General features: G+C 38.0%; 1 protein-coding gene across 24 annotated transcripts in view; it reads left to right on the top strand.

The window, feature by feature from the left end:
- SPAG9 (sperm associated antigen 9) overlaps positions 1-26,024 on the top strand; it is a 155,518-nt gene extending 129,494 nt beyond the window's left edge. For 6 of the 24 annotated variants that reach the window (XM_081583297.1, XM_081583300.1, XM_081583296.1 and 3 more), the window contains 11 exons: positions 1,212-1,430; positions 1,710-1,905; positions 3,177-3,302; positions 4,513-4,593; positions 5,257-5,324; positions 10,475-10,623; positions 11,605-11,776; positions 13,724-13,837; positions 16,616-16,792; positions 22,337-22,486; positions 25,266-26,024. In XM_081583297.1, the coding sequence (XP_081439423.1) occupies positions 1,212-1,430; positions 1,710-1,905; positions 3,177-3,302; positions 4,513-4,593; positions 5,257-5,324; positions 10,475-10,623; positions 11,605-11,776; positions 13,724-13,837; positions 16,616-16,792; positions 22,337-22,486; positions 25,266-25,381 (1,568 nt within the window). In that variant the 3' untranslated portion in view covers positions 25,382-26,024. Of the gene's footprint in view, positions 1-1,211; positions 1,431-1,709; positions 1,906-3,176; positions 3,303-4,512; positions 4,594-5,256; positions 5,325-10,474; positions 10,628-11,604; positions 11,777-13,723; positions 13,838-15,684; positions 15,724-16,615; positions 16,793-22,336; positions 22,487-22,665; positions 22,839-25,265 lie in introns of those variants that run through there. The other 18 variants (XM_081583295.1, XM_081583306.1, XM_081583307.1 and 15 more) reach the window with 13 other exon arrangements.
- The last annotated feature ends 1,255 nt before the right edge of the window (positions 26,025-27,279 follow it).

Raw genomic sequence — 27,279 nt, 5'->3', positions numbered from 1 at the left:
ATCACTTCATGGCAAATAGATGGAGGAAAAAATGGAAACAGTGATGTCTTACTTTCTTGGATTCCAAAATCACTGTGGACAGTGACTGCAGCCATGAAATTAAAAGACTCCCGCTCCTTGGAAGGAAAGCTATGACAAACCTAGACAGCGTTTTAAAAGGCAGAGCCATCACTTTGCCAACAAAAGTCCATATAGTCAAAGCTTTGGTTTTTCCAATAGTCATATATGGATGTGAGAGTTGGACCATAAAGAAGGCTAGGTGCCAAAGAATTGATGCTTTCAAACTGTGGTGCTGGAGAAGACTCTTGAGAGCCCCTTGGACATCAGGGAGATCAAACCAGTCAGTCCTAAAGGAAATCAACCCTGAATATTCACTGGTAGAACTGATGCTGAAGCTCCAATACTTTGGCCACTTAATGTAAAGAGCCAACTCATTGGAAAAGACCCTGTTGTTGGGGAAGATTGAAGGCAGGAGGAGAAGGGGATGACGAAGAATGAAATGTTTCGGTGGCATCACCAATTCAATGGACAGGAGTTTGAGCAGACTCTGGGAGTTAGTGAAGGTCAGGGAAGCCTGGTGTGCTGCAGTCATGGGGTAACAAAGAATCAGATACAACTGAGTGACTGAGCAACAACATATGTATATTTTACTACAATAAAATTTTTTAATGTGATATGAATAAGGATAGCTTTCTAAATAAAGAGAACTGAAAAGATTTTTTTAATGTTAAATGCTTAGGTTTTAAGTGTGTTACTAGTATCTTAATGCACTATATACACCTGGGCTGTATTAATTTTTAATAGTGGCAGACATTCATATTTGAAATGGAAATAGTGATAATTAAAAAATTTTTGCTGACTTGTCAGATAGAATTATATTTTGTTGTTTTTAATCTCATTAGTTGGCTGCTTGAAGAACTCATATTAAGAACAGAAATACATTTGTGACATTTTTTGGTTTACTTGTGCTTGCATTAATTATTATTTATTATTGTTGCATTTATTATCTTAATTTTTTAAACTACTTTCTCAATTTGTGAATTGAGTTTAAATTAGTTTAAATAAAATTTATTTACCATCTTGGCAGTGTATTTGCATAGATATTTGCCTCACCTTTACTGTTATTTCAAACCTATAGTTGCCTTAATAGAGAAAATGCTACTTATAGAAGTTTACTGAGCTATTTAAAGAAGGTTTATCTTGAACTTCAGGAGCCCGAGAAACAGACTACCCTGCAGGAGAAGAGCTTTCAGAATCCGGACAAGTAGACAAAGCATCTTTATGTGGAAGCATGACAAGCAATAGCTCAGCAGAGACAGATAGCCTGTTGGGAGGCATCACGGTAGTTGGTTGTTCTGCAGAAGGTGTGACAGCAGCTGCCACTTCCCCTAATACCAGTGAAACTTCTCCAGTGATGGAAAAACCGCCGGGTATGTTTGTCTTCTTTAGATACCATCTGTATAGCATCTGAGCCTGTCCCAGATGACTCATTATGGACTTAACTTAGATTTTAAAGTAAGAAGGATGAAAGAGCTTGAAAGAGGATGCTGTGATGATTGTTAAATGAAATCAGGAATCCTCAATTTTATTATATAATGTGGAGAAGAGGAGGGTAAGAGTGAAATTCTATAGAGGGGGTTTGGTTGGGGGAAGTGATTGGAAGAAAAGCTCAAACTTGGAATAGTTAGCATGCTTTATTTATTTTTTAGAAAAGGAAACAGAAAATAGTGAGATTGATGAAAATATTCCAACAGCAGAAGAAGCAACTGAAGCTACAGAAGGCAATGCAGGATCAGCTGAAGATACTGTGGATGTCTCCCAAACTGGCGTGTACACAGAGCATGTGTTTACAGATCCTTTGGGAGTTCAAATCCCAGAAGACCTCTCACCAGTATATCAATCAAGGTATAAAAATGGGTAAACAACTTAGGAAACCAGATTGCACATATAAAAGGAACCAAAATGATCTCAAGCAGCCAAAATATTCCTACTAATTGACATTGTTGTGGCAGATTTAGATGTTGTTACTTACTCCCGCCATGTCTTCATCTGTTCCTTACACTGCATTGTCTCTAGACATATTTTTCCCCCATTTGCTCTCTATTCCTTCCAACTTAAAAAAATCTTGCTTATAAAGTATATTAGTCAAAATCCTTACCAGTCAGTGGGGAGTAAAATAATGAGTTATTAACAGAATATAAGACAGTGAGTACAGTGAGATTTTTTAAAAAATTGTACTCACTGTCTTCTATTCTGTTAATAACTCATTATTTTAATCCCCACTCCTACACCCACTCTATCCACAAAACTGACCATTTAAATTTCCCATGTGGGTTTTAATGACCTTTTGAATTTAGATGTCTGGCAAATGTTTTATTAGAAAACAGTTTGTTTCAGATGTTTCCTTCAAAAGAAAGAGTTGTTTAATTTTCTTTCTTGCCTTCTCTAGGCCTTATAGAAAGCTGATAAGGGTCTAAAGTCGTCTTTTTAGACTTACTGATTCATTTGTCTGTTTTGAATTTGATAGCCCAGTTATGCTTTTTTTTTTTAAACTAAATGTCCTCTGATAGTCCAAAGAAATAAAGTTTGGGGGTAGAATAAAAGCATGTTTCAGCTTATTTATTTTAGAACATTGTTTATAATTAACCCTCCTGTGTTTGTCTCTCTGTGTGTTTGTGTGTGTGTGTGTATGTGTATGTATGTATGTGTAGTTTTAAAACAAACCATCTCTCCTTCTCCTCTCCCCACAGAAGAAACTCATAAAATTCAAGATAACTATAAGGGAGAACCTTAACTTTAGTCTGGATATTAACTGCTATATTTCGTTACTGTGTCTTATTTCCTTTATCTGTACCTTGAGCCTCCTAGTATGTCACTGTTACTTCTGGTACAATTGCTGCAATATATATATTTATATACCTTTCATTCTTTCTTATTCTCCCTCCCCTCCGCCTCCCGTTGCCTTGCCTACCTGCCTGTCTGCCTTCCTTCCTTCCTTCCCTCCACCCTTCCTCCCTCCCTTTCTCACTGTCTCTGAAATGTTTAATATAACCATTTAACTTTGGCTTTACTGGAATTTATTTTTTAACAATATACTAAAATGTAGAAATTATCAGTTCCTGAAAACTGCAGCTAAACACAATAAGATTTTTTCCCTTTTGTCCCACCTTGTCCAGTAATGACTCAGATGCATATAAAGATCAAATATCAGTATTGTCAAATGAACAAGACCTGGTGAGAGAGGAAGCCCAGAAAATGAGTAGCCTTTTACCAACTATGTGGCTTGGAGCTCAAAATGGTTGGTAGGTATCAACTCTTTTAATATTAGAAATCTTTAGTCTTTCACTTTTGCTTTAGAAATCTTAAGGTAACTAAAATGTGCTACATACAAATACAAACAAAAAGTGCCTATTAAAGTGAAGAATTTTATATACACACAATTCTGAAGTTATATTGCAACTACCTCGTAAATTGGACTTGGATTTGCATTGCTTCTGAATGGTAAACCGTATGTTTGTCATAGGATGTTCCCTTCATATTATATTCTTGGAAAAAAAGTAAACTTTAAAATCTGGGTGATCTAGAAATAGGAGATCCTGAACAACAGAAGTTGTCAATAAATAAAAGGGATTAAAAAATCTCTTTGGCTAAGGCCCAATTTTAAACATAACTTCTGGTAAAACAAGGACAAATCACAGTCTAAAAGCTTAGGAGTTGATGAACACTATAGGACTTTTCCACTTTGTAGTAGTGTTAAGAGTCTTACAAACTTGTGCTTTTCCTAAAGTTAAACAAGATCTCTAGTGCATCTTTCCCATAAAGGACTAATACTACAAAATGAAGGTTTGACATACTTTTTCTCTATGAAGGGTCAGACAAGAAATATATCAGGTCTTTGTTGCCTTATGATCTTTGTAGCAACTTCTTAACTATGTTGTTGTGGTGCAAAAGCAGCCACTGCATTGACAATACCTAAGTGAACTGGTGTGGATATGTCCTAATAATAATAAAACTTACGAACACAGAATTTCATAAAAGTCTTGTATGTCGTGAAATACTCTGCTTTTGGTTTTTTTTTCCCTACCATTTAAAAAGTAAAGACCATTTTTAGCTTGCAGACTGTACTAAGACAGGTAGATGGCTGGATTTGGCTTATGGGCCTTAGTTTGCACTCCCTGATGTAAACCACTCTGTCATCAGAAATTTATAGTTCAGTGTAGTAGAAAAGTAAAAAGACTACTTTTTTAAAAAGAGTGATAGCCAAGGATTCTGAAGTATGCGGTAATCTGAAACCAAGCATGCATTAGTTCTGGCTTTTCATTCTTTTTATGTTTCTGTTTGCGTAAGCAGCTTATTTCTTATTTCTTAGGCCTATCCTTTCCTTGTTTTGTCCTGAAATTTTTATGTTACTCTTCTTTTCTTTTGAAGAAACTTTGTGTCATTATTAGATATAAGCAACTATAAGAACTTGATGTTCTCTATGCCTTACCAGTCTTGATTTTGTTCTTACAGTTTGTATGTCCATTCATCTGTAGCCCAGTGGAGGAAATGTCTCCATTCTATTAAACTTAAAGATTCGATTCTCAGTATTGTGTAAGTTTTATTTTAGAAATTCTTCCTTTGAAAAATATGTATTTTGGTATAAACTAGATTCTAAGACTATTAAAGTTAACATGTACTTCATGACTAAAGCAGTATCCATGTCTTTTTTAACCCTCTTTATGAATGAGATTGAAACTAGAAAATAAACCAGAGAAATTTAAGAAGAGAAAACTTGCCAGATTGATTCCTCACTGTACTGAGAGTTCTTTAGTCCATTGGCGAGAAAACCGACTAAAACCCGTGATACTTGTTTTAGAATATTCTTTATACTTTGTGAATATGTTGATTGGGTGATTGATTTACTAGTCCCTTTCTGTATGTTGACTGTCAAAAGTCAGTTTGTCTCTTAGATCCACAGAGCTGACTCTTTCTACTCAAGGTGTGTGCCTCTGGTCTGTGGACCTTTTGTCTGCAATGAGAGAAGGTTAGAAAGTGAAACAGCTGAGTCACCACACATGCTTCCTATTTAGTCCAGCAGACATTTTCATAGCGAGACTTTTCTCAATGAAGAAAAGAATCTGTTCCTTTAGATTCTCCTGTAAGCTCCTTACATCACAGATTGGCCTTCTGAGAACCTCTGAACTAGTTCAGTAGCATGTGGTGTCTTCTGTATTCCCAAATGGAGAGTTCTAAAATCCCCTTTCCTATTTGCAGACATGTGAAAGGAATTGTGTTAGTGGCCCTAGCTGATGGTACCCTTGCAATCTTTCACAGAGGAGTTGGTGAGTTGTTATGAATATATAACATGTACACTGATTTGTTGCTTTGCAGGAGCATTTTCAAACAGATTGACCTCTTATGTTTTAAAGAAATGATATTTCATAGGAGAAAGAATAAAGGTTTAAACTGAATACTAACCATGTATGACATGAGTGCTTGACTGGAGGCATACATTAATCATATACCTCAGTGAAAATTTGTTTACCATTCTGATCAAATTGTCCTTATGGTCCTCTTAAATAATGTGCAATGGAAGCATTTATTTGTTTTCTAGTCATAGACCTAATTTAGTGAGAGGATATGTTTTCTTTTGTCCAGTATTTTAAAAATAATTTGCATTTACTTACATTTGGAATGTTCTTGAAAAGAATTTTTAATTAGGTAAAGCTTAATCATTTTCTTGTCACGTTTTTTATATTCTTCCCCTCTGCAGACAGAAGGTGTCAGAAAACTGCATTGAGTGAATTAAAGAAATTGAGCATACAATTCTTTGGTACATGCATCATCCAAAAGTGATATTTCCTTCCTACTAGATTGGTGGATCAGGGAAATATTATAAAGATACAGATCCACTAAATTCAAATTTTTACAAGGCTTTTCCAAAGTCTCATGTCTTTTTGCAGCCTCAAGAAATGTGAGGTAGATGATACTTAGGTGCCCAGAGATTTTTGGTTAATGACTCCATAACGAAAAGAGAGACCTCTGTTTTATGTTGTTCAGGGCCTTTATAGACTGTATCTGAGTTTAATCCTCAAAACAACTTATGAAGAAAATTCTATTGTCGTCCTCATTTTGTAGATGAGGAAACTGAGGCACAGTATTTTAGTTACCTGTTCATGGTCACTCAGCTAGTGAGTAGGAGAACCTAGAAAAGTGGAATAATAAATGTTTTGGTAAACTGAATCCAAAACTGAGCAAGACAAAATACATTTAATAAGGATAAATGTGAAGTCCTTCCTTTGGGCTCTGAAGAGTAGATGGAGATTTGTGTGAAAGGTGACAGTTACCTAAAGGGTGACATTAAGCTCAGTACAAGTTAGTTAACATGCTAAACCTCGTAGAAATTAGTGTCCAGAGCAGGGCTGGTGATCCTGCTTCACGCTGGTAGAAAGATAGCATGAAATGGATCTGGACAAATGGGAGTTCGGATTAAAGTTCCATAAACTGATGTGTCCAAAACACATGCCAAAGATGCATGGTTTTGAAAGGAGAAGACAGGGAAGTAGCAATGAAGTGAGACTAGGTTTATTCTGTGTTTCCATTAGGCAAAACTATAGATTAATGAATGATTATGCACAGCCTTGTCTAACTCGGTGAAACTAAGCCATGTCGTGTGGGGCCACCCAAGACAGACAGGTCATGGTGGAGAGGTCTGACAGAATGTGGTCCACTGGAGAAGGGAATGGCAAACCATTTCAGTATTCTTGCCTTGAGAACCCCGTGAACAGTATGAAAAGGCAAAATGATAGGATACTGAAAGGGGAACTCCCCAGGTCAGTAGGTGCCCAATATGCTACTGGAGATTCAGAAAGAATGAAGGGATGGAGCCAAAGCAAAAACAATACCCAGTTGTGGATGTGACTGGTGACAGAAGCAAGGTCCGATGCTGTAAAGCTCAATATTGCATAGTAACCTGGAATGTTAGGTCCATGAATCAAGGCAAATTGGAAGTGGTCAAACAGGAGATGACAAGAGTGAACATAGACATTCTAGGAATCAGCGAACTAAGACAGACTGGAATAGGTGAATTTAACTCAGATGACCATTATATCTACTACTGTGGGCAGGAATCCCTTAGAAGAAATGGAGTAGCCATCATGGTCAACAAAAGAGTCCGAAATGCAGTACTTAGATGCAATCTCAAAAACGACAGAATGATCTCTATTCGTTTCCAAGGCAAACCATTCAATATCACGGTAATCCAAGTCTATGCCCCAACCAGTAACGCCTAAGAAGCTGAAGTTAAATGGTCCTATGAAGACCTACAAGACCTTTTAGAACTAACACACAAAAAAGATGTCCTTTTCATTATAGGGGACTGAAATGCAAAGTAGAAAGTTAAGAGAGATCTGGAGTAATAGGCAAATTTGGCCTTCGAGTACAGAATGAAGCAGGGCAAAGGCTAATAGAGTTTTGCCAAGAGAACGCACTGGTCATAGCAAACACCCTCTTCCAACAACACAAGAGAAGACTCTACACATGGACATCACCAGATGGTCAATACCGAAATCAGATTGATTATATTCTTTGCAGCCAAAGATGGAGAAGCTCTATACAGTCAGCAAAAACAAGACCGGGACCGGACTGTGGCTCAGATCATGAACTCCTTATTGGCAAATTCAGACTTAAATTGAAGAAGGTAGGGGAAACCACTAGACCATTCAGGTATGACCTAAATCAAATCCCTTATGATTATACAGTGGAAGTAACAAATAGATTTAAGGGACTAGATACGATAGACAGAATGCCTGATGAACTATGGACGGAAGTTTGTGACATTGTACAGGAGACAGAGATCAAGACCATCCCCATGGAAAAGAAATGTAAAAAAGCAAAATGACTGTCTGAGGAGGCCTTGCAAATAGCTGTGAAAAAGAAGAGAAGCGAAAAGCAAAGGAGAAAAGGAAAGATATTCCCATCTGAATGCAGAGTTCCAAAGAATAGCAAGGAGAGATAAGAAAGCCTTCCTCAGCAATCAGTGCAAAGAAATAGAGGAAAACAATAGAGTGGGGAAGACTAGAGATCTCTTCAAGAAAATTAGAGATACCAAGGGAACATTTCATGCAAAGATGGGCACAATAAAGGACAGAAATGGTATGGACCTAACAGAAGCAGAAGATATTAAGAAGAGGTGGCAAGAATACACAGAAGAACTGTACAAAAAAGATCTTCACGACCCAGATAATCACGATGGTGTGATCACTCACCTAGAGCCAGACATCCTGGATGTGAAGTCAAGTGGGCCTTAGAAAGCATCACTACGAACAAAGCTAGTGGAGGTGATGGAATTCCAGTTGAGCTATTTCAAATCCTCAAAGATGATGCTGTGAAAGTGCTGCACTCGATATGCCAGCAAATCTGGAAAACTCAGCAGTGGCCACAGGACTGGAAAAGGTCAGTTTTCATTCCAATCCCAAAGAAAGGTAATGCCAAAGAATGCTCAAACTACCACACAATTGCACTCATCTCACACGCTAGTAAGTAATGCTCAAAATTCTCCAAGCCAGGCTTCAGCAATACATGAACCATGAACTTCCAGATGTTCAAGCTGGTTTTAGAAAAGGCAGAGGAACCAGAGATCAAATTGCCAACATCTGCTGGATCATCGAAACAGCAAGAGAGTTCCAGAAAAACCTCTACTTGTGCTTTATTGACTATGCCAAAGCCTTTGACTGTGTGGATCACAATAAACTGTGGAAAATTCTGAAAGAGATGGGAATACCAGACCACCTGACCTGCCTCTTGAGAAACCTGTATGCAGGTCAGGAAGCAACAGTTAGAACTGGACATGGAACAACAGACTGGTTCCAAATAGGAAAAGGAGTACGTCAAGGCTGTATATCGTCACCCTGCTTATTTAACTTACATGCAGAGTACATCATGAGAAACGCTGGGCTGGAAGAAGCACAAGCTGGAATCAAGATTGCCGGGAGAATTATCAATAACCTCAGATATGCAGATGACATCACCCTATGGCAGAAAGTGAGGAGGAACTAAAAAGTCTCTTGATGAAAGTAAAAGAGGAGGGTGAAAAAGTTGGCTTAACGCTCAACATTCAGAAAACTAAGATCATGGCATCTGGTCCAGCACTTCATGGCAAATAGATGGGGAAACAGTGGAAACAGTGTCAGACTTTATTTTTTTGGGCTCCAAAATCACCACAGATGGTGATTGCAGCCATGAAATTAAAAGACTCTTACTCCTTGGAAGGAAAGTTATGACCAACCTAGATAGCATATTAAAAAGCAGAGACATTACTTTGCCAACAAAGGTCCGTCTAGTCAAGGCTATGGTTTTTCCAGTGGTCATGTATGGATGTGAGAGTTGGATGGTGAAGAAAGCTGAGCACCAAAGACTTGATGCTTTTGAACTGTGGTGTTGGAGAAGACTCTTGAGAGTCCCTTGGACTGCAGGGAGATCCAACCAGTCCATCCTAAAGGAGATCAGTCCTGGGTGTTCATTGGAAGGACTGATGTTGAAGCTGAAACTCCAACACTTTGTCCAGCTCATGTGAAGAGTTGACTCAGTGGAAAAGGCCCTGATGCTGAGAAGGATTGGGGGCAGCAGGAGAAGGGGAACGACAGAAGATGAGATGGCTGGATGGCATCACCGACTCGATGGACATGAGTTTGGGTAAACTGTGGGAGTTGGTGATGACAGGGAGGCCCGGCATGCTGCGATTCATGGGGTCGCAAAGAGTCATTCGTACATGACTGAGCGACTGAACTGAACTGACTGATGTACAAGAAGGCAGACTGTAGCTGAGTATGGGGAATATTTTTACGATAATTACAGTTTTCTTAAAATGAAACAGCTGCTTTGTGAGGAAGTATGTTTTCTTTCACTGAAATTATCAAGCAAAGCAAGCTTACAGTGGTTCGTTCTCATTTGTAATGAATTTCTTGTCATCACTAAAGTTATGCATAATTCCTAAAGCGTTAGCAGTGAGTTGCCCTTGACTTCTACCTAAGAAGATACATCAAAAATGCAAGTGAGCCAGAGCAATGCTATGCCCAAAATAACCTTAAATTCATTCTAATACTTAAAATACTTTTGTAAACAGGTAACTTAAAAATAACTTATCACATCACCTCTGTTGAGAGCAAGGGGGTCCAGGTAATTGGTGGCAGGTTGGACCATATGATCTTTGAGGTCTCGTCCAACTCTGTTTGATTTATATCTGATTTACAGATTTAATTTACAGATTAATATCTGTAATATATACACTGTATATATTACATTGTGTATATATATATATCTAATATATACAGCTTGCCTGGAGTTAATATCTGTAAATATACACTGAAATACATGATATTTTGGAGGTGCTTCATTAATAAATTTAATTACACACCCAAATAAAATATTTCTTGAGTTAAAATTGAGTAAAAGATGGTATGCATAAACTAAAAATCTATTTCTTATTTTAAAGATGGGCAGTGGGATTTGTCAAACTATCACCTGTTAGATCTTGGACGACCTCACCATTCCATCCGATGCATGACTGTGGTACATGACAAAGTTTGGTGTGGATATAGGAACAAAATTTATGTGGTTCAGCCAAAGGCCATGAAAATAGAGGCAAGTTAACCCATGTTTTCTGTACTTACTGAATTTACATTACCTGAAATCCCTAAGATTTAGTTATTTTCAGCTTTTTTAGAAATTGTTTTCTGAATCTGTGTATTTTGAGGTACTTCAGTGATAACACTGGATGAATTCTCAGCTTTCTATGGTACTTTGTCTCTCTTGCTGCTTTTGACTATGAGTATGGGAAGTGATTTTTTTTTAAAGGAAGGAAGATTCACACATGAATGTTTAAATGTATGTCTGAGTATCCGTACACCCATACATATATTGCTTGAATACGTGGTTCTTGAAATGTTTAGTCGTGTAGAGGTGGTTTGGGAGGAAAACTCAAGTCTCCCCCACTGCTCAGTGTGTATTCAGGCAAATCCGTATATATGTCACAGGCTGAGGAATAATATTGCAGTGGGAATTTGTTGTAAAAACAAAACCTCTTAGCATTGTTGTCTTTAAAAAGTTTTGTCAAATATATAAATTTATTCTAATTGTTTAAAGAAAGAAAAATAGTAGAAAATTTTTAAGGTGGAAGTTCTCCATTTGTCCCAAATCCTGTTTACAAACCTTGAAGTTCCATTTGGTGTTTATTTTTTAGATATATTCCTTACATGCAGGTATATACATACACATACAGCACAGTAGGTTCATTTTTGTTTAACTATAAATAGGATCTTATTTTGTGTATTGCTCTGGAACAATGCAAAATCTTGAGATCCAATTCAGTCTTTTTGTTGAATGCTGTTACATAGAATGAATGTGTCAAGATTACTTTCATAAGTTGATAGTCTACACAACATCCTTTAGTTCTTTTTTTTTTTTGTAGTATGGGATAATAGCAATTGTGTATATAAGAGTAAACAATATTTAGGCTCCTCTTTTACTAGATAGTCTGTCAAATTATTGTGCAAATTAGCACAATTTTTAAACACTAACTCCTAAGTAATTAAAGTAACATTGTGATTGAACAATCTTTTCTAGAAATCATTTGATGCACACCCCAGGAAGGAGAGCCAAGTGCGGCAGCTTGCCTGGGTGGGTGATGGCGTGTGGGTCTCCATTCGTTTGGATTCCACACTCCGTCTCTATCATGCACATACTTATCAACATCTGCAGGATGTGGACATTGAGCCTTATGTAAGCAAAATGCTAGGTAAGTGTCCAAAGCATTTTATCTTTGTCAATCAGAAAATGGTTTATCTTTAAATGATTTCAATTGCTCAGTAGAACCAATGAGTAAGTTGCCTCAGGAGTAGTGATCTCTTATCACTGAAATTGTTGGCAAATGATCCATCTACCCTGTGATTCTTGACAAAAACTTAAGATGATTTTTGACTCTTCCTCTCTTGTTCCCCACATCTAATCCATCAGCAAGAACTGTCAAGTCTTCCCCCCAGAATATCTTAAACCAGTAATGTCTTTTTTTGGCCACACTAGACTTTTGGGGTCTTAGTTCCCCAGCCGGGGATTGAACCCATGGCCCACAGTGAAATTGCCAAGGCCTAACCACTGAACCACTAGGGAGTTCCCTTAAATGAGTTACGTCTTTATCTCTACCACTGTTCCCACAGGCCAGGTCACCATCCTTTCCTCCTCAGATGACCAACAGCCTCTGATCTTCCTGTCTCTACTCCAGTCAGTTTTCTACATAGTAACCAGTGTGCAAATATCACCATGACATACCTCCATACATTACATTTATGTAATGCCAGCCATGCAGAATACTCTTGTCTTTAGATGAGATTTTTTTGTGACATTATTAGAAGAACTTAAATGGTATGGACAGCTCTCCTTGCTCACTCTGGTCTGTCCACACTGACCTAAATTCAACAGGTTCCTTCCCATTTCAAGGCCTTCATATGGTGCTATATCTTCTGTCTGAGAAGTTTTTCTTAGTCCCTTTTTACTTGGCTTTCAGGTCATGTCTTATATGTCGCATCCATAAAAGACCTTTCCTCATCTTTATTTCCAGGTTTATACTTTTTCTTCATGGACTTATCATTACTGTGGTTGTACCAGTATCATCATACTGTCTCTCCCCCTGCAGAACTAAAGCCCCATGAAAGGGGGCTTTAGACTGTCTCTGGCTTATTCCTTGCAGTATCCTTAGCACCAAATCCAGTGCCGTTAGGAACATCATAGATGATTTCTTTATGAAGAGAGGTTGAACTACAATCAGTGGTTTTTAACTTTTTTTAGAATCATTGCCCTCAGAAAACCTGATGATAGCTGTGTGTCCTCTTCCTAGAAGCACACATATATAAACATAGACACAAACTAATTTCAGAAATATACTTTGACCATAGGTTAAAGATCTCTAGCTTAGACTAAGATTCCTTCAAACACTGAGATTCTATGGTCATACTCTCATTTCTAGTAAGTGGAACTTATGACTAAATGTTGTTTGCCTTAAATGTATTAATATTACCTGTTTAATAATTTTGCCTCTCAAATCCCTGAAAATAAGATCAGTTTAAAATTCCTTTGAAATTAAAAAGTGCATTAATTCTCCCTAAATTATATGCATATGGTATCCTAAAATTTCTAAGTTACTTTAGACCCAAATATATAAAAAGGAAAGAGTATAGATTTTGTTAGCAAAGATCCTTTATTAACCTATGCAAAGAAATTTGAGGCAAGCAAGAACTCTCTAAGCTTATAAAATGGAAGAACATTTAATTTCCCCAATCTAGTAAACTGTTTTTATTGAGCTTTTGTTTTGTTTTGTTTTGTGTTTTGGTTTATTTGACTTGGTTTTGCATGTCTTTAAGTAAATTCTGCATCATATTTCCTAATCCACATCATCTTCCTTCTGAATGATGATATAATGCTAGCCGCTTTCAGAGTTTTCTTTTTCTATTAGCCGTGAATTGTCAGGTGATATTGATTGATAGATAATAGCCATGAATTGTCAGATGAATTGATAGATAATAAAGTCAAATGAGAGTTGATCTTAATTGATGTGACTTCTGGAAATATCCAACCAGCTCTGGTCACAATCCTCTCTATTATATTAGTCCAGCTGCTCTGAGGGACTTGGAACCTAAAACATCATCTGCTCTGTCTTTTCGATAAAATGTTTTCCCTCCTTCCATTACAGGTACTGGAAAACTGGGCTTCTCTTTTGTGAGGATCACAGCGCTTATGGTGTCTTGTAATCGTTTGTGGGTGGGAACAGGAAATGGTGTCATTATCTCCATCCCATTGACAGAAAGTAAGTACGTTTTTAGGTAACTGTCATAGAAGAGTTGTGGGGAATAACCTTGTCTGAAATTCAAGTGGAAGGAATTGAACTAAATAATAGAACTAAATTGGCAAACCTGTGGTAACTCAGAAAGTCAAGCTGATGGCAAAGATCTAACTATTGTTCCTTCACTCTTTCTGTGAAATTTACGAACTCTAGCAAATGTATCAAGATAAAATTTACAGTTAAAAGTTTTTCATTTTGAAAAACTCTTTTTCTCATTTTGGGAATCACAGTCCTATTTCCTTAAATAATTGTCAAAGTCCGTTTTTCTTTCAACTTTATTATACTAGTATCCAGAAACATTTCTTAACTACCTAATATCCTAGTTTTTCATACCTCTGTGGCAATTAGTTTAGAATATTCCATTTAGCTTATGAGTTGTGGGAGATGTTTCTTACTGAGGAAGTCATCAAACACTGACTTATGTTAGAAATAAGCTATCTTATATTTGGAAAGAATGTGAACAAAATGTACTTCGTATGTTTTTCATACTGTGTTCCATTACATTGATCACTCATTATATAAGTGATTTTGTGTTGCAGAATTCATGGGCAGGATTTGAGAAAATTGCCATAAAGTAATTTAATAAATAAACACATCAGAATTTAAAATGATTTGAAAATATTACCATAAAATAATGTAATAAACACACCAGAACTTTTAGGAGAAAGGAGGAAGACTGGATGGTGTTACATTTTGAGCCTTTAAAGAACCTAAGTTTTTTTTTTCCTTCTCCCTGACACTGCATGGCTTGCAGGATCTTAGTTCCCCGGCTAGGGATAGAACCTGGGTCCCCAGCAGTGGAAGCATGGAATCCTAACCACTGGACTGCCAGGGAATTCCCTAAAGAACCTAAATTCTTAATCCCAGCTGTATTTTCTTTAAAATTTTTAAAATTTGATTAATTTATTTTGGGGGCCTCTGCTGGGTCTTCGTTGCAGCGTGTGGGTTTTTTTAGTTGTGACAAGCAGGGGCTACTCTCTAGTTGCAGTGCTCAGGCTTCTCATTGAAGTGACTTCTCTTGTTGCAGAGCACAGGCTTTAGAGTATCCGGGCTTCAGTAGTTCCAGGAATGGGCTCAGTAGTTGTGGCACAGGGCTTAGTTGCCCCATGGCATAGGGAATCTTCTCAACTTAGAATCAAACCCATGTTTCCTGCATTGGCAGGCATATTCTTAACCAGTGGACCATCAGGGGAGTCCCTTTTTTCTTTTTTCTTTTTTTTTAATTTTTAAAAAAATTTTGGCTGTGCAAGGTCTTCATTGCAGCATGCAGGCTTCTTTAGTTGCCCCACAGAATGTGGGGTCTTAGTTCCCTGACCATTGAACTTGTGTCCCCTGCATTGAAAGGCAGATTCTTAACCACTGGACAACTACTTATAAATCTACGTGTTTAGACCACATCTTATATCTTAAGAGATTCCAGGATCCCCAGAGTTCATTTCCGTTCTTTATAGATGAGAGTTCCATTTTGGCATAGTCATTTGCACAGGATTTCTTCAAGAAAAGGGGGGAATATTTGCATTTAGGAAATGCTCCCCAGTAAGTTCTTATTCACTGAAATTGCTTTATAATTAAGAAAAGCAAAATCACAGTAAATAAAATTGTCCTTTTTGAGCAGTGATGTTCTTCAGAGGCTTTGGTAAGAACTTTGTATGTTTCTTGGTATTATACCAAGTTGTATTTTGTTTATTTAATTAGGAGCTTTGAGCTCCTGAGTTGCCAGATAGAATATGCGAAGAGTGGCAGCTCATAGTAATCCTTCTCCTCCCTGTCATGCACCTCTCCATGTCCCCTTTCCTCCTTTCTCACTTTAGCCGTAATCCTCCACCAGGGACGTTTACTGGGGCTGAGGGGTAAGTTCAGATCCTGAACCACACTCTTCTTCCTGGCTTCTCATGGCCACCGTGAGGCCATTCTCACGTCTCTAGATACCCTCTTGAATGTTCCTAAATGTCATCCACTTGCAATCACTGCATTGCAGCAGGTGTTCTTTTGTTTTTTAATGTTTGTTACATGGCCACCAAACTACTGCTCAGCAGCTTAGTCTATTTATCATCTTTTGTTGCAGCTGAAATTTCTGTCAGACTTTGTTTTCCCTCCAATAAAAACATGAAACCTCTCTGAAAACTGTCATTAATCTACATTGTTTACTCTTGTTACCAATCATGTTTCTTTCATTCACTTACTGGCACATGGAATGGGGTGTTTTGTGAGTCTGGTCATTCTAAAATAATTTAACCAACCATCAATCTGGTGTAAATAAAAGCTATTTTATTGTACTGGATGGATCCTTTTAAGCTCAGCTTTTTACCATCACACAAGGGAAATATACTTAGCGCAAGGGAGAAAAATGAAAAGATAAAGTATAAAAATTCTGCTTAAAAATATACCTATTTACTTTAAGCTATATAACTGGTTAGTTTTCTAAAATGAGGATTAAAAAACAAAATGGATGTACCTGAGAAAGCTGTTTTAACTAAAATGATTTTTTAATTAGTAGATGTGTTTAGAAAGTAAACTTAGTGCTAGACTGGCAAAATCCCCTACTCCATTTACTAAGATACTTAAAATAACTAGCATGCTATATCTCTCTTTTTTTCCAGCTTTGCCTTGAATTGGTATTGCTGCTCTTGTTTTATCTCAACTGGCTGTAGCTTTTAGATAATATAAGGATTAACCAGTAACCTCTTGCATCATTACTACTTTCTAGGGGAAAATATTTGGTGTTTGGTTTTTCTGTTGCAGCAAATAAAACATCAGGAGCATCAGGAAATCGTCCTGGAAGTGTCATCCGAGTATATGGTGATGAAAACAGTGATAAAGTGACACCAGGGACATTTATACCCTATTGTTCAATGGCACATGCACAGCTTTGTTTCCATGGGCACAGGGATGCTGTGAAATTCTTTGTGGCAGTCCCAGGTGAGTTAGAGTATTCTGTTGAGAAGTTGCGTGTCCAGTTGACTGTTGAACAATGTGCATTTGAACTGCATGGATTCACTTATACAGATTCTTTTAGTGAACACCACAATACTGCATCATTCCATGGCTGGTTGAATCTTTGGATACAGACTGTAGTCATGTAAGAACCGTGAATATGGGAGGCTGACTATTAATTTTACTCAGATTTTTGACTACACTGAGAGTCAGTGCCCCAACTCCTGCATGGTTCAAGGACCAACTGTAATTGTCTGTCCCTCTATCCAGTCTATCCCTCTAAGTACTGGAATTACAGATAATTCCAACATAATCCTTGAAATGGTCTGTAATGGAGATATGAATAAAGTGCTAGAGAGATACTTGATAGGAGCTATTTTAGAATCTCTCTTCCACCCCAAAAACAAACTTGATTTTATTTAAGAGACTTCTTTCACTTTTGAAAAGCAGTAATATTGTTTTGTCACTACAGAATACCAAGAGTAGTTTTGACCTCATAAGGGAGATTTCTAAGAAGCCCTATCAGTTCAGTTCAGTTCAGTCGCTCAGTCGTGTCCGACTCTTTGGGACCCCACGAATCACAGCACGCCAGGCCTCCCTGTCCATCACCAACTCCCGGGGTTTACCCAAACCTATGTCCATCGAGTCAGTGATGCCGTCCAACCATCTCATCCTCTGTCGTCCCCTTCTCCTCCTGCCCCCAATCCTTCCCAGCATCAGGGTCTTTTCCACTGAGTCAAAACTTCGCATGAGGTGGCCAAAGTATTGGAGCTTCAGCTTCAACATCAGTCCTTCCAATGAACACCCAGGACTGATCTCCTTTAGGATGGACTGGTTGGATCTTCTTGCAGTCCAAGGAACTCTCAAGAGTCTCTCCAACACCACAGTTCAAAAGCATCAATTCTTCGGCGCTCAGCTTTCTTCACCATCCAACTCTCACATCCATACATGACCACTGGAAAAACCATAGCATTGACTAGACGGACCTTTGTTGGCAAAGTAATGTCTCTGCTTTTTAATATGCTATCTAGGTTGGTCATAACCTTCCTTCCAAGGAGTAAGAGTCTTTTAATTTCATGGCTGCAATCACCATCAGCAGTGATTTTGGAGCCCCAAAAAATCAAGTCTGACACTGTTTCCACTGTTTCCCCATCTACTTCCCATGAAGTGCTGGGACCAGATGCCATGATCTTAGTTTTCTGAATGTTGAGCTTTAAGCGAACTTTTTCACTCTCCTCTTTCACTTCCATCAAGAGGCTCTTTAGTTCTTCTTCACTTTCTGTCATAAGGGTGGTGTCATCCACATATCTGAGGTTACTGATATTTCTCCCGGCAATCTTGATTCCAGCTTGTGCTTCTTCCAGCCCAGTGTTTCTCATGATGTACTCTGCATATAAGTTAAATAAGCAGGGTGACAATATACAGCCTTGACGTACTCCTTTTCCTATTTGGAACCAGTCTGTTGTTCCATGTCCAGTTCTAACTGTTGCTTCCTGACCTGCATACAGGTTTCTCAAGAGGCAGGTCAGGTGGTCTGGTATTCCCATCTCTTTCAGAATTTTCCACAGTTTATTGTGATCCACACAGTCAAAGGCTTTGGCATAGTCAATAAAGCACAAGTAGAGGTTTTTCTGGAACTCTCTTGCTTTTTCGATGATCCAGCAGATGTTGGCAATTTGATCTCTGGTTCCTCTGCCTTTTCTAAAACCAGCTTGAACATCTGGAAGTTCATGGTTCATGTATTGCTGAAGCCTGGCTTGGAGAATTTTGAGCATTACTTACTAGCGTGTGAGATGAGTGCAATTGTGTGGTAGTTTGAGCATTCTTTGGCATTACCTTTCTTTGGGATTGGAATGAAAACTGACCTTTTCCAGTCCTGTGGCCACTGCTGAGTTTTCCAGATTTGCTGGCATATCGAGTGCAGCACTTTCACAGCATCATCTTTGAGGATTTGAAATAGCTCAACTGGAATTCCATCACCTCCACTAGCTTTGTTCGTAGTGATGCTTTCTAAGGCCCACTTGACTTCACATCCAGGATGTCTGGCTCTAGGTGAGTGATCACATCATCGTGATTATATGGGTCGTGAAGATCTTTTTTGTACAGTTCTTCTGTGTATTCTTGCCACCTCTTCTTAATATCTTCTGCTTCTGTTAGGTCCATACCATTTCTGTCCTTTATTGTGCCCATCTTTGCATGAAATGTTCCCTTGGTATCTCTAATTTTCTTGAGGAGATCTCTAGTCTTCCCCATTCTATTGTTTTCCTCTATTTCTTTGGATTGATCGCTGAGGAAGGCTTTCTTATCTCTCCTTGCTATTCTTTGGAACTCTGCATTCAGATGGGAATATCTTTCCTTTTCTCCTTTGCTTTTCGCTTCTCTTCTTTTCCCAGCTATTTGTAAGGTCTCCTCAGACAGCCATTTTGCTTTTTTGCATTTCTTTCCCATGGGGATGGTCTTGATCTGTGTCTCCTGTACAATGTCACGAACCTCTGTCCATAGTTCATCAGGCACTCTGTCTATCAGATCTAGTCCCTTAAATCTATTTGTTACTTCCACTGTATAATCATAAGGGATTTGATTTAGGTCATACCTGAATGGTCTAGTGGTTTCCCCTACTTTCTTCAGTTTAAGTCTGAATTTGGCAATAAGGAGTTCATGTTCTGAGCCACAGTCCGCTTCCGGTCTTATTTTTGCTGACTGTATAGAGCTTCTCCATCTTTGGCTGCAAAGAATATAATCAATCTGATTTCGGTGCTGACCCTCTGGTGATGTCCATGTGTAGAGTCTTCTCTTGTGTTGTTGGAAGAGGGTGTTTGCTATGACCAGTGCGTTCTCTTGGCAAAACTATTAGCCTTTGCCCTGCTTCATTCTGTACTCCAAGGCCAAATTTGCCTGTTACACCAGGTGTTTCCTGACTTCCTACTTTTGCATTCCAGTCCCCTATAATGAAAAGGACATCTTTTTTGGGTGTTAGTTCTAAAAGGTCTTGTAGGTCTTCACAGAACCGTTCAAGTTCAGCTTCTTCAGCATTACTGGTCGGGGCATAGACTTGGATTACTGTGATATTGAATGGTTTGCCTTGGAAACGAACAGAGATCATTCTGTCGTTTTTGAGATTGCATCCAAGTACTGCATTTCGGACTCTTTTGTTGACCATGATGGCTACTCCATTTCTTCTAAGGGATTCCTGCCCACAGTAGTAGATATAATGGTCATCTGAAGCCCTGTCATCAAGGCTCTATTCAGGAAGAGATGGAAAAGGTGCTCTAATTCCTTTATCAGTGTTGTGGCAAAGAACAGAAGTAGTCTGGGGGTCTGGGCCTCTGCCACTTGGTTGTTGTGTTGAGCAAGTTGCTTAACCTCTGATACTCATTTCTTTATTTCCTAAGTGGGTGTGATTAATAGCTGTTCAACCAACCTTATTTGTTGTAAAGATTAATGAAAGGGCTTTGGGAACTATAAAGCACCATCCAGATGAAAAGTGGTGGTTATGACGTCCAATGGAAAATGTCCCTTGAGAATACTAAATGATGTTACTGATCATCTGTAAGCAGGACCTGTGTTTTGAATTATTTTTTTCCCCTGTAAGACACAAGTTTAAGAGTTAGACAAAGTTTAAATCTGGCTTTGCCACAGCAACTATGTGACGTTGGACGTGGTGTTATCTCAGTGTATAAGTCAGGGTTCTGCAGAGGAACAGAACCAAAAGCATGTGGAATAGGGAGGGAAAAAGAAGAAAAAGAGAAGGGGGCTGTGGGGAGAGAGATTGATTTAATTTAAGGAGTTGGTTCATGTGATTATGGGGGCTGAAATCTCCAGGGCAGAGTGAAGACCTAGGAAAGAGTTAGTGTTTGCAGTTTAAGTCCAAAGGCAGCCTGGAGGCAGAATTCCCTTCTCCTTGGGAGACATATCTTTTTCTCTTAAGGCCTTCAAATGATTGACGCGCCCACATTATGGTAAGTGATCTGCTTTACTCAAAAGTCCACTGATTTAAATGTTCATTGTATCTAAAAAATACCTTCACGGTAGTATATACACTGGAGTTTGACCAAAATGTGTGGAGCCTAGCCAAGTTGACATACATAAGATTAGCCACCATACTTTTTCCTGAGGGTATTCCAAAGATTAAATGATTAAGTGTACCTAGCTGGCACATGGTACCCTAACCAGTTATTCAGTATTCTTAACAACATGGTAATGAGCTTCCTGAAGTGTATGTGTAATATTTTTGTACAGTTATTTCCTCAAAATAAACTTTTAGAAGTGGTATTGCTGGTTACAGGCTTTTCTTGCTTTAAAAAAAAATGCCATAGAGACTCATTTGAGTCTCCTTTATATTCTTCTAATCTTACTCCCTTCCCTCTTTGCTGTTCATCTGTAACCACTATCCTAAAGTTGACATGTATCCTTCTGCCCATGTTTTTGTATTTTTACCATGTTGGGACATATCTATAAATAATATATAGTATTTTTTATATTTTTGAACTTATGTCTTATGTTGCACATATATTATTCTGCAACTTGTTTCTCTTTTTTGAGATTTGTTAATATTTATACATAAAAATCTAGTTCATTACAACTATCCTGTCCATGTCCAACATAAAGTAATTTTTTATAAAGTGTATCACATCGTGGGACTATGTCTCGGTAGCACCTCAAGGGATGGTCTGTGTAGCTTGACCAAAAGATAGCAGATCTGGCAAGAAATTACTCCATGTTCATAGAGATTATAGTATGAATAATATTTCAAGATTTCTATCATTTCATACTTAAAGATTGTATCTTGAAACGTAAATGTTAGCATTATATATTAACCAGTAATTTTATTTGCATCATCTAAATTTAAAATAATATGTACTATTTTTAAATATGAGAAAACATTTGGATTTGAGTTTTCACATGGTGGCTCAGATGGTAAAGAATCTTCCTGCAATGCAGGAGACCTGAGTTCAATCCTTGGGTCAGGAAGATCCCCTGGAGGAGGGAATGGCTACCTACTCCAGTATTCTTGCCTGGAGAATCCCATGGACAGAGGAGCCTGGCAGGCTACAGTTCATGGGGTTGCAAAGAGTCAGACACAACTGAGTAGCTAATAACTTAACTTATGGATTTGGAATTAATTCAGATATTAATTATGAATATCCAAATTCATAAGGCTTAAGTTGAAGACTTTTCTCAGTCTCTTATGTAAACGCATATGTACCCTGCCAGAGGAGAGATCTTTCCGCTACCCCTCAGATAAAATGATGTAGGTTATAATAGTCTGAAGCAGACAGCTAAGACAGCTGAGCCATATACAGTTCTCATACTGGATTCTGGATGTGTTTGTGCTTTGGGACAGAATAGCTTTACTTTGATTTCAGATTGGGCTTTCATGACCTTATAGATGTTTTCTCATCATGCAGAGGCTTTTATTAGAATGTACTTATTATGTTGTTCAGCTTTCTGAAAATACTCAGGAGAAAATGAGACTCTCCCACTCTAATCCTTGATAAATAATATTTGCTTGCATTCCTATATAAATAGGTCAAGTCATCAGCCCACAAAGTGGCAGCAGTGGTACAGATCTGGCAGTTGACAAAGCAGGGCCATCTGCACAGGAGCCTGGCATCCAGACACCCTTGAAGTCTGTGCTTGTCCTCAGTGGAGGAGAGGGCTACATTGACTTCCGAATGGGTAGGTCGTTGGTCCTGTGGGCTCCATTTCTGCTGTTCTGTGATGTGGGTTTTCACTCACCGTAAACAAGAAACTCAGATACGTGATTTCTAAGGTTTTCTTTGAACCCTTTACTTGGATTTTTTTTTTCTTTTTTTTTTTTTTGCTACTTTCATAATTTTTTTTCTTTTTATGCCAAGGTGTGTTTGTTTGAAGGAGCATTAGAAAATAGCAGGGTTTGGTCGTATATTGAGGTGTATGTGAAGAGCTTATGCAGTCAGAAGGCCTTAGGGAAATCATTCAACCAGAACCTCAGTTTCCTCACCTACAAAGTGGAGAAATAAAAATATCTCATAAAGTGTATGTAACCAAATACGTTTCATTTGTTCATTCTCTCATCTTATAAACATTAATTACCTACTGTGTGCATGAGATACAAAAACAAAGTCTCCCTCAGTAAATTACAGAACATGTCAATAAATTACAGTGTTACAGATGCTCTGATAGAGAGTAGTCAGTTCTTTCTAGGAGTAGGAGAAGAGGGAAATCAAGAAATGATGCTTGAGATGACTCAGCACTGAAGGGCATGAGTCTGAAGAACTGGGATGGGGATGATATGGGGAAGGCTGGGGAGACTGGCATTTCAAGGTAAGAGATGGCTCAAAATGTGAAACTGCCTTAATTAAAGAAAAATTATTTTAAAATGACTAGAGCATGGAGTAGAAGCAGGAATAAATCTGACCACAGATCAGTCCAGAAAAGGAAGGAAGGGTCTGGATTATGAAAGGCCTTTATATACCTAATTAAGGAGTTTGTACTTTAAAGCAAAGGAAAATTATTGGAGAACTTTAAATAGAGGAGCAATAGGATTATATTTGTGTATAAATGGATTGGAGATATAAGACTAGTGGTAGGAAAATGGGTTAGGAAAAAATAGGTGAATAAGGTAGTAACAGTAGGAGTAGACTAGCACTGTTACGGGGAATTGGTAACTAACGGTGTGAAGAAAGAGGGGATGATCTATCAGCAGTAAGGACTCTCAGAACAGAAGCAGCAGGTCTGGAGGGAGAGGAGTGAGCACAGGGTTGGACATGCTGGCCTTGGAGCACATGGAAGTTGGGAGTTGTCTAGGTGGAAGAAGTCCATGGGGCTTTTAGGTATAAGGGTTTTATATCTCAGGAGGGAGGGTTATGGGGACTCTTGGCATACAGTGGTGCTAAAAAAATGGTGCTACAGTCCATAGGGTCACAAAGTGTCGGATACGATTGAAGCAACTTAGCACATACACGCACATGCTTTTTTAAAATTGAATCACAGGGGTTGATTAGTTCACCCAAGAATATGTAGGGGCCAGAAGAAAAGATTCTAGGATAGAACGCTGTTTTAATACTCCATTTAAAGAATCACTAGAGTTTATGAAGGGATCTAAGAAGAAATGGCTAGAGAAGTTTAAAAGAAAATACAGAGAATTGATGATTATGAAAGTGTTGTGCTTTGTAAACTATAAAGCACTGATATATATTTATTTGCTATAAATAAAGAAACCCTTTGGACTGGCCTAAAATCACAATGATTGAAAAAGTTTCTAAGCATAAGGCTTTAGGGAATATAATGTAGACTGGTGACAAATACTTCAGTTATAAATTCTGTTAAAAAAAAAAAAAGGAATATAAAATTTAAGGTCACATTAGGACTTCCCTTGTGGTCCAGTGGTTAAGAATCCACCTTGCAATGCTGGGGATGCCGGTTTAGTCCCTGGTGGGAGACCTAAGATCCCACATGCTAAGGAGCAACTACTGAGCCTGCGAACCACAGCTGGAGAGTTGATGTAAAAGGCTTATTGACACATTTTAAAGGCAGGATTTTTAATATTAAGTTTAGCAACGGTGATGTCAGTAGGAATGGAGAATACCTTTATAGAGATGGGCTTCATTTGGCTGGGTGATTTTTGGAACTTTTTCTTCCATTGCAACATGGTAGTTGGAATGTAAAAATTGCTTAACTATGTTTGTCAATATCTCTAGGCAACACAGCCTGAAAAGCAGAATTTGTTTTAAAGCGTGTGAATTGTGCATGTGTGTCTGACTCTTTGTGATGCTATCGGCTGTAACCTGCCAGACTCCTCTGTCCCTGGGATTCTCCAGTGGATACTGGAGTGGGTTGCCACTGCCTCCTCCAGGGGATTTTCCCCACCCAGGGATTGAACCCATGACTTCTGCACTGGCAAGCGGATTCTTTACCACTGAGCCACCTGGGAAGCCTATCTTATAGCATAGGTCAATTTTAATAGTAACTATGCTTTTTTAAAGGGTTTCACAGGTGGTGCTAGTGGTAAAGGACCAGATGCCAGTGCAGGAGACATAAGAACTGTGGGTTTGATCTGGGTTGGGAAGATCCCCTGAAGGAGGGCCTGGCAGCCCACTCCAGTATTCTTGTCTGGAGAATCCCATGGACAGAGCAGCCTGGCGGGCTACAGTCCATAGGGTCACAAAGTGTCGGATACAATTGAAGCAACTTAGCACATACACGCACATGCTTTTTTAAAATTGAATTTGATATTTTTTGTTTCATTTCTTTTTTCATATCCTGTAATATTTTAACAATGAGAAATTGATCTCAGTAGTCCTTTGCAGAAGTTAGACAGTGAAGATTCTGACTCATGGCATTTCTTTTACTCTGTTCTCTGAAATGGGCATCAGGCAAGTTTTATGTGTGCTGCAAATGGACTCACCCTGAGTCATGTACATCAGCCTACACCTTCGATCTTGTACTTAATCTGCGTCTCCTTATCATCCACCAGGTGATGAAGGTGGAGAATCAGAGCTTCTTGGAGAAGATCTTCCACTTGAACCTTCTGTCGCCAAAGCAGAAAGGAGTCATTTGATAGTGTGGCAAGTGATGTATGGTAGTGAGTGAACCCATAGGAAACAGATGGCAACAGGGAAGCCATCTCTTCTGCATGGTTTATTTTCCCTTTATTTAATGGTCTCTTTGTGAAATAAGTTTCACCACATAATGTGTGAGCATTTTTTCTGTTAACTTTATACTATAAAATCTGTCCTACTGTAACAATACAGGAGCTAGCTGTTTTACTGCACCAGTGTTATAGGCAATTTCAGTATATTATGATCAAATCAAAGAATGTTTACTTTCTGCAAACTGGCAAATTTTAGAAAGCAATCCAGATGTGGTTTACTCTTGCACAGTTAATGTCACTTACTTCATTTGATGGGGTCACGTTTTAGCTGTCACTAATAATGGAATTAATGGAAATACTTGATATATGAAACTGTACCATTAAGTACAATAGTAAAGTTCCTCCCAATGTATTATAAAATTGACACAAACTAATGTTAGGTGGATTATCAGGATTTATCTAAACGTCCCTAGAGGGCTAAAAGCTAACTGTAAATTACTCTAATTTTTCACTTTCAAATCTGACAAATCTTGTTTATATGGTATATAAAACTTTGTTTTCATCAGATTTTGCGGGGGGGGGTTTTATATTAAAGAAATTAAGACTACATTATTTAAATAAAAATTTCTTGTTTCTGACTTATTAGAGCTCTAAAGTTTATGAGGCCTGCTTTTCTGAATATTCTACTTGATTTTTTGTTTTTGAGGCTGGTGTCATCATTTTCATACTGACGTATTTGAAAGGTTTATTATTTAAAAGGCTTAGAAGATGCACTTTGGCAATGGAGGATTTTTTTTTTTTTTTTTTTTAAGGAAATTGTGGTTTGGATTTCTTATACCAGTGGATGGTGGTGGTTGGATGAGTTTTTTCCATGTAAAAAATTCACTTGTTTACCAGTTGTTCTTTGACTGCTCTTACCAGGTAAGAGTAAAGCTTTAGTGGTGATGGAGTATGGCCTAATGAACTGAATGAGTGATTTGATTAGCAGTGGTATTTTCTGTTGTCCTGTATGAAACTATATAACTGCCCGTACTTGATATACAACATTTAAGCTGTACATAAACAACATTTAAGCTTTTATGCCCTTTTGAGATTAAAATGCCATCTTCAAAGAAGAAAACTGAAAGAGAAGCCAAAATAGCATAAAGTAAAAGTTGACATTACATCTTTTCACTCACAATAGAGTGAAAAATAGAGTCTGGGTTTAACTGACTTTCTTGTTTAATAAGTTTTAAAAACCATTATGCTATAGTTTTTCTTCCCCTCTCAGACTTCTTGAAAATGTATGATTTACCATTCTTAATGCATCACTTTAAACAAAACTAAATATAAATTTAAGTACTAATTTAAAATATAAACTTACAGGACAAAGGCGCCGCCCCAAGTGAGAAGGACTGCTTCAGGAAAAGAAAGCAGCAAAGGTCTCAGATTGTCTCAGCATCCTTAAGGACCAAGTACTTTACTTCTGAACTGTAGTGGAAAGATATTTGTAAAAAGTACCACCAGTATGTTTTTAAACATATAGATGATTAGCCTAGATTATAAAGTACATAGGATTTAATACATCAGAGGGGGCCTTTGGATACATTTGGTCACATGTGTCTAGAAGCACATTTTATACACATTATAATTTTCCCACTTTAGATGACTAGGAGGAAAAAAACTCTTGGTAAAAGCTTTAGGAAAAGGATAATTTTTTAACTTGAAGTACTTAGTCACTTTTTTCAAGCCACCAAAACTTAGGTTACTTTTCCATAGCTTGTAAGTTATGTTTTTACTGATATTTTATTTTAAATCTGAGCCATTGTTGGCAGTACCTTAAAAGAAAAAGTCACATCATTAAATATTTTGGGAGAATGTTGTATAAAATTCACAAAAAAGAGACAGCCAGATGTTT

The sequence above is a fragment of the Giraffa tippelskirchi genome, chromosome 3, assembly GCF_054371585.1.
Source record: "Giraffa tippelskirchi isolate mGirTip1 chromosome 3, T2T-mGirTip1v1.2.pri, whole genome shotgun sequence".
NCBI classification, from domain to species: domain Eukaryota; kingdom Metazoa; phylum Chordata; class Mammalia; order Artiodactyla; family Giraffidae; genus Giraffa; species Giraffa tippelskirchi.
The sequence above is the reverse complement of the archived record's forward strand: the minus strand, read 5'-3'. Positions and strand labels throughout refer to the sequence as shown.